Below are 6,642 nucleotides of genomic sequence, written 5' to 3' on the forward strand. Positions count from 1 at the left end.
TTTTCGCTGCGCACCGATTTTTTTTGAGATTTTTTAATATTCGAAAATTATTTTAAATTTTCATTAATTCGAAATCAAATTAAATCAATCTTGTAAATTTTTTTAAATTTATTTTTTTATTCATAAAAATAAAAATAAAAATTTTATTTAAAAAAATTAAATTTTTATTATTTGGATCAATTAATTTTTTTTTTACTCGAATCAGTTGACAATACACACCGCATTAACCCTTGATAAATGTGAAATAACACAACAAATAAAAGAATCAGATTAACTGTTTAGGAAAAGACAAATAGCAGTATTAGGCTCGCGATCATGAGTCCCTGCCCTACCTCGCTTGTCCTTGCGAAACACAGCCTCCCACTTAAAGCTAAAAAGCAGAGTGAAAAAGGGCAAAGAGGCATGGGTTTCACAGCAGCAGCAGCTAAGCCAAACACCCTCAACAGCAGCAAAGAAAACAGGGGTATGGGTTTATTCCTCGTGTTCTTCCCTGAAGACCGGAACAAAATCAGCAACTCCATTGATAACAACACTAGTACATCAAGATTTATTCGTAGAACAAGTTCCAGTCTCCTTTTCACCAAAGCTCAATCTACCATTTCAATCTGTGCTCTTTTAGTTTTCCTTACACTTCTCCTCTTTACTCTCTCTACTTTTGAACCCTCCATCCCTAACCCAACTACCCCTTCCTCCTCCATCAAAAAATCTCGTCGATTCTTATCCCAAAAAACTCAACTTTCTTCTTCACATTGGTTCTTTCCAATGTGGGATTATAAGCCCCTGCATTTCATGCAAAAATCCAATGTTTCTTCCTCTTCATTCGCTTTACAGGGGATGGGAACTTTGTATAGGCGTGGGACAAAAGCCATGAACGATCTTATAGTTAGCCATGTTGTTGAAGATGTGACTGAAGATGAACTCAGGCTTTTCTTACGAGTCTTGCATAGGTCAGGTGTCACTTCAAAAGCAGACACTGTTTTCCTTTTTGGGTCTCCTTCGTTATCTTCAAAATTCAGCTTTGTGATTCAGGAAGAGAACGACTCGTTCTTGAAACTTATTAAACATTACAAAGAGTTGAATAATAATGGTTTCCGTGACTCAGTCTGTAGTTTCGACTCGATCCATTTTTGGAAATCTGGGAAGAAAGACGTGGGAGAGCCTATTTGGGGAAAGAAAGGCCGATGGAATTATAGCAATTCAACTGAAGCAGAAGGTGAGTCAACTCGGTTGACTTATGGCTCGGTTGTGGGATTTGATGTGAATGAGTTGGATCCAGAGAACTCGCTGGCCGGGTTTTTAGATCACGTTCCAATGAGTTTGAGAAGATGGGCTTGTTATCCAATGCTATTAGGAAGAGTCAGGCGAAATTTTAAGCATATAATGTTGTTGGATGTTAAAAATTTGATGTTATGGAGTGATCCGCTCGGCCGTGTCAGGAATCGGAGTCCCGAGTCGGTTTATTTATTGATCAAGGAAAGCAGCTCCGGCAAGCAAAGCAAGAGGAACTCGGAGAAAACTCAGTCTGATAGTCAGGATAACTCATCGATTTTGATGGGTGGAGCTAGGGGAATTCGAAGATTAGCCAATGCAATGTTGACTGAGATTGTTAGAGCTACAATGCAGCATAAGAAAAAGAACGCAATATCCGAGTCGGTAATATTGAGTCAACTCGTCGGCAATAGCTACATACTGAAGCACCTTAATTTGATCACATCGACAGAGTCAATCAAGGAAGCGAGTTCACTCATGAGATTGAGCTCCGATTCAGCTGCAGGTTATTCAATAATCCAACGTGGTAATACTAATCATGACCTTAATTCCATAATTATGAAGCTAATATGTTTGTGTGAAGTAGATTCTTCTGTTTATAGGGATTGTTAACAAAGAAAAAAAAAGAAATTAATTACCCTTTTTAGAAAATAAAAATGTGCATTTATGTTTTTTTTCACATGATGTATACAATATTTTTAGACTATAAAAAGTAAGTTTTTATTTTATTTTATTTGAGATTATCAATGATAATTGAAATTAAAAATTTTATATTTTGTGTTGCAAGATTGTTGACGATTGTATATATAAAATAAGTTCATGTGAAGTAGATTCTTGTGTTTATAGGGATTCTTAGCAAAAGAACAAATAATAAAGAATTAGAATTTTTAGAAAATAAAAAAAATACGTGTTGAAGGTTTGTTCTTTCTTTTCTTTTGTTTGTCCTTTTTTTTTTTTTTTTTGAATTTTGTATGTATAGAATTATATTTAGGTTGAGATCCTAAATTTTGTAATAATGGATGGAGAGTGAAGAAATGACATTAAACAAAAATGTCTGGTGGGTGCAAGACAAGAAAGAGCCAGAGAGGGAGAAAACTAGGATTTTGGCATAGTATGTATTTTGCAAAACTTCATGTAGTTGACTCCAAAAATAATTCAATAATGAATGCTACCAAGCATGTTATTTTCATTTATTTTGGCAAATATATGGTAAATTTTCATGACAAAAAACCCTCATGTTCTAGCTACATAGAGAGCAAACCGTCATTTAAACCTAAAGTTTATATAAATAATCAATTTTTAAGAAGTATTATTTAATAAATCTAAAATTCAAATTATAATTTTATTAATTTTTAAATTGCAATTTCTTTTGTTAAAAAAAAATCTCACATTTAATTTTTTTATGAGTTTTGCTAATCATGTTTTTAGAGTACTTTTTAAAGTTAATTAATATATTCGCTATTGTTATCTTGTGTATTCAATGCAACAATCGATCATTTCAACGCATTGAAAAATTATATTTTTTTTATGGTAACTTTAGGACACTTGTTGATAAAATTTATTTTTATTTTAGCTTTCATCTTTAATTTGACTTTATTTCTATTATTTTATCTTTTCAAGTTATCGAGGCGTATTTAAATTGTTAGAAATTGACACTTTTATATGATTTGGAGTATCGTTTGAATTTTGAGGAGAGAAAATAAAATTTATGAGATGAGAGCTAATATTATAATTTAGAAATGTTAGGAGGACTTTTACACTGACAAAAAGGGTGGGTCAGTTGGCCAGAGATTAAAATTATTTATGTATCAAATCTTCGCAATGCTTCAAAGATGGAAACTCAAAGCATTTAATTCTGCAATCAAGTTAGACGATTATACAGGGTGAGGGTTTTGAAAGGCTACCAAAATTGTTTCCCATCTTGGGTTAAAGAAATTTTACCATAGCATAATTGGGCTTGCTTGCAAATAACATAAAATTAACGGATACTTTACTCTTATCTGTTTGTTTATATATTAATTATAATTCAACAAAATGCATCAAATGCAAATTTATGAGTTTTTTATATTCAAATGGCGTGCATAAATATAACAATACAAAAAAAAAAAGTAACATTATTTTATAAAAAAAATCATATAAAATAATATTTAAATTTATTAAAATTATTATTATTATTATTATTTTTACGAATGATTCAGATTAAAAAGATGTAATATTTGACCAAACAAGAAACCTAAGATGCGATCATTTCATTACCTTACAATTTCTACCGCTTAGGATGCGGTCAATACTGTTACTTTTCTTTTCTTTCTTGATTTGATCCGATAATGAAAATTATTTTGATGTGAAATTTTCTACTCGCTTTTTTTTTCTTCAGTTTCCCCCTTCATTTCCAAAAGAAAAAGAATTAAAGAACAAAACAACTTTATCATTCACTTTTTGAAGACCTGAAAAACTCCTTATAGCCGATCACACTTACATAAATCTCAAATGAATCTTTATCATGTACATTAATTAATGTTCCAGTTTTTTTGTCCCAAATGACCCAATTTCTTACTTACAAAGGACACAAATTTAGGATCATGAAAGCAAGTTGACAAGGTTTGATGTGGTGCTTCTTTCTAGACATCGAAAGTGGACAAAAGTTAATAAATTTATTATTATCTTTTTAAACTAATTAATAATAACTAAATTTTTTTTTCATTTAATGCAATAAATTCAACAGATCCATATGCTAATTTCAATTTTAATAAATACCTTTTGGCCAGAAGAAAAAACTAATAATATTTTATCGCATACACAATCTAACAATCCTAATTACATCGACATTAATCCATGTTAATTGATACATATAAACATGTTTCATTTATTTATTGTTATAATTAATCGAACAAGGAAGTATTTTAACATTACTGGGAAACAAAAAGAAAATGATGAAAGGCAAAATTTGTTGAGAGAGAAAAGGACAGTGATGGAGAGAAGGAGAACGCATTGATTAAACCCATGTGCCCTCTCCTCCGCGTTACACTGTTTATTCCTCTGAAGCCTTTATAGCATTCATTCAACTCAAGCGCCTTCGCTTTTACTTTTGCCAGCTCTGTTCCAACCAACCAATGCAAAATCCCTCTATAAAAAGAATTCACATGGCCTTAGAATAAGCAAAAAAGATCAATTTTACAGTAAGAATGTGAGAAATGAATGAGTTTTTAATTCTAAAGCAGGAAACTAAGTATGTATTTGCTGCTCCCAATACTGATTTTTTTTACCTATTTTAAACGCTGACATACAAATTTTTCTGAAAAGAATTTATTTGGAAGGAGAGAATTCAAGCTGCAGATTGCTAAAAAAGAGAAAAATGTTTAACAGAGAACTCATTTGATAGTTATACAGAAGCCATTATTTTTTTTAAAAAAAAAAAACATAACTTAAAGATAAATATAAAATTATAAGTATAGAAATTTAAATTATAAATTTATCAGATATCATAATTATATTTTTCATATTGAAGCAAGTTCAGAAAGCAAATCAAGGTTTCGATGTGGAGTTCAAATTCGGATTTGTTAAAACATTCTCTCCTTTATGCACAAGTTCAATAAATTAAAGAATTTTGTTAACAAGTTTATTTTAGATACTTTTTAAGGTTATTATATTAATAATTTATACTATTAAAATTTTTTTCATAAAATTAATAGTTAATTATCACATTTAATACAATACTATTTCTATAAATAATATTTTAGCGTTAACAATAGTATGATCTATTAGTATGCTTTTAGTTTCAATGATATAATACATTCTTTGACAACATCAAATGCCAAAAAAAAAAAAAAAAGCATTTTAACTAATCTTAAAAAATGTCTTTAAAATACATGTTAACAAAATTCTAAACTAAATTAGGAAAAATATGATTCAAGAACTAAGATACAATAGCCTCATACAATTGCTTGTTAATTAAGTCTTCTATTATTTGACATTCTTTTTGTTAAATATTACTGGAGAATTGGTTCAATGATTTTACTTCGAGTTTAACATATGTAGTTGCGACAAACTCTCAAAGTTAAAGCTTCGCCATGCCAATATTGACAAAACTAAGAAGAAATACGTGAGAAAGTAAGTTAATTAGAGCTAAGAAGTTAGAATTAGATTTATTCACGGGACAAATCCTAGACTAGGTGTTATAATTTGTGGGTTTAGAAATCCGATCAGTTAAACCAAATTTTAAAATTAAATTAGGGAGTTGTTATCAATTTTTTTAGTTAGGTATAATTGGTCATCTAAAAAAATTTATCATTTTAATAAAATTTTAAATTAATTAAAATTTATTAAAAAGAATATTTTTTTATCTACAAAAAATAAATCTAGTTTGGAAGTACGATTGCATGTGAAAAAAGATTAACATCTCACAACAACCATTTTAAAAATGGTATCAACTAATCATATATTATTATTCAATTTTGATAAAAGCAATCTTAATTTTGATATTTAAAAATAATTTTTTTAATTTGTCTTATTGCGGCATAAAAAATTTTATTTTTATTATTATAAACGGAATTTATTTTATTTGAAAGATAAACAAGAGCCTACTATGTTGAAAATTTCTCAAAACACCCCAATACTCTATCAACATAAAGAGAAATTGTTATAAAAAAATAAATAAGAGAAGAGAAATAATAAAAAAGAATTTTAGCTTTTAGGCATGAAAAACACTTTTTTAAAGGAAATTATAATGGTTATAACATTCTGTATAATTATGACTTTTATGAATAATAATCTATTTATATTCAAATAGCTATGACCATTTGTCATCTAATAATTATTTCTGTTTAAATATAATTATTTAGAATATGAATAAAATTAATACAAAAATTAATTTTGTTTATCAATGATTAAATCTTTCTATTTAATGTAGGATATACCATATTCTAAACTACCAACAATTCTTCACTAATTTGGAATGTTGGTGCTTAATTTTTATCTTTCACACAAATAAATATGATGAATACAAGAAGGTATTTCTTAATTTAAACATTTAATTAGCATATATATCTTAGAATTCTAACAGAGTTGATGGTGTTCGCAAATTAAACCTTAACTCCTAGTGTTAGAATTAAAGATATAATACACATAATACTTATTTATTCTTCTATTAAAGGTTTATAACTGCTTTTAGCACTATTATGGCCATGTGTTTATCCTATTCATAAATATTTACAAAAGAGACCTTAATTCTTTTTGTTGAAGTGGTACCACTTCTATATTTATATAAGTAAAGTTTCTATTATGTCTCCATTGCTTTAGACATTTAAAACTCCATTAAAGAGTATAAAAATTTATCCTCCCAACACAATGGATCACATTAGTTTTTAAAATTTA

At 28.5% G+C, this 6,642-nt stretch overlaps 1 protein-coding gene across 1 annotated transcript; it reads left to right on the forward strand.

Annotated features, from left to right (window-relative positions):
* Positions 1 to 315: 315 nt before the first annotated feature.
* On the forward strand, positions 316 to 2,502 carry LOC111297503 (uncharacterized). The gene has a single exon (XM_089741769.1). It carries the CDS (start codon positions 316 to 318, stop codon positions 1,879 to 1,881), a length of 1,566 nt encoding a protein of 521 aa, XP_089597895.1. The 3' UTR covers positions 1,882 to 2,502.
* The last annotated feature ends 4,140 nt before the right edge of the window (positions 2,503 to 6,642 follow it).

Source organism: Durio zibethinus, chromosome 12 (genome assembly GCF_047325235.1).
Source record: "Durio zibethinus cultivar Kanyao isolate XHJ-2024 chromosome 12, ASM4732523v1, whole genome shotgun sequence".
NCBI classification, from domain to species: domain Eukaryota; kingdom Viridiplantae; phylum Streptophyta; class Magnoliopsida; order Malvales; family Malvaceae; genus Durio; species Durio zibethinus.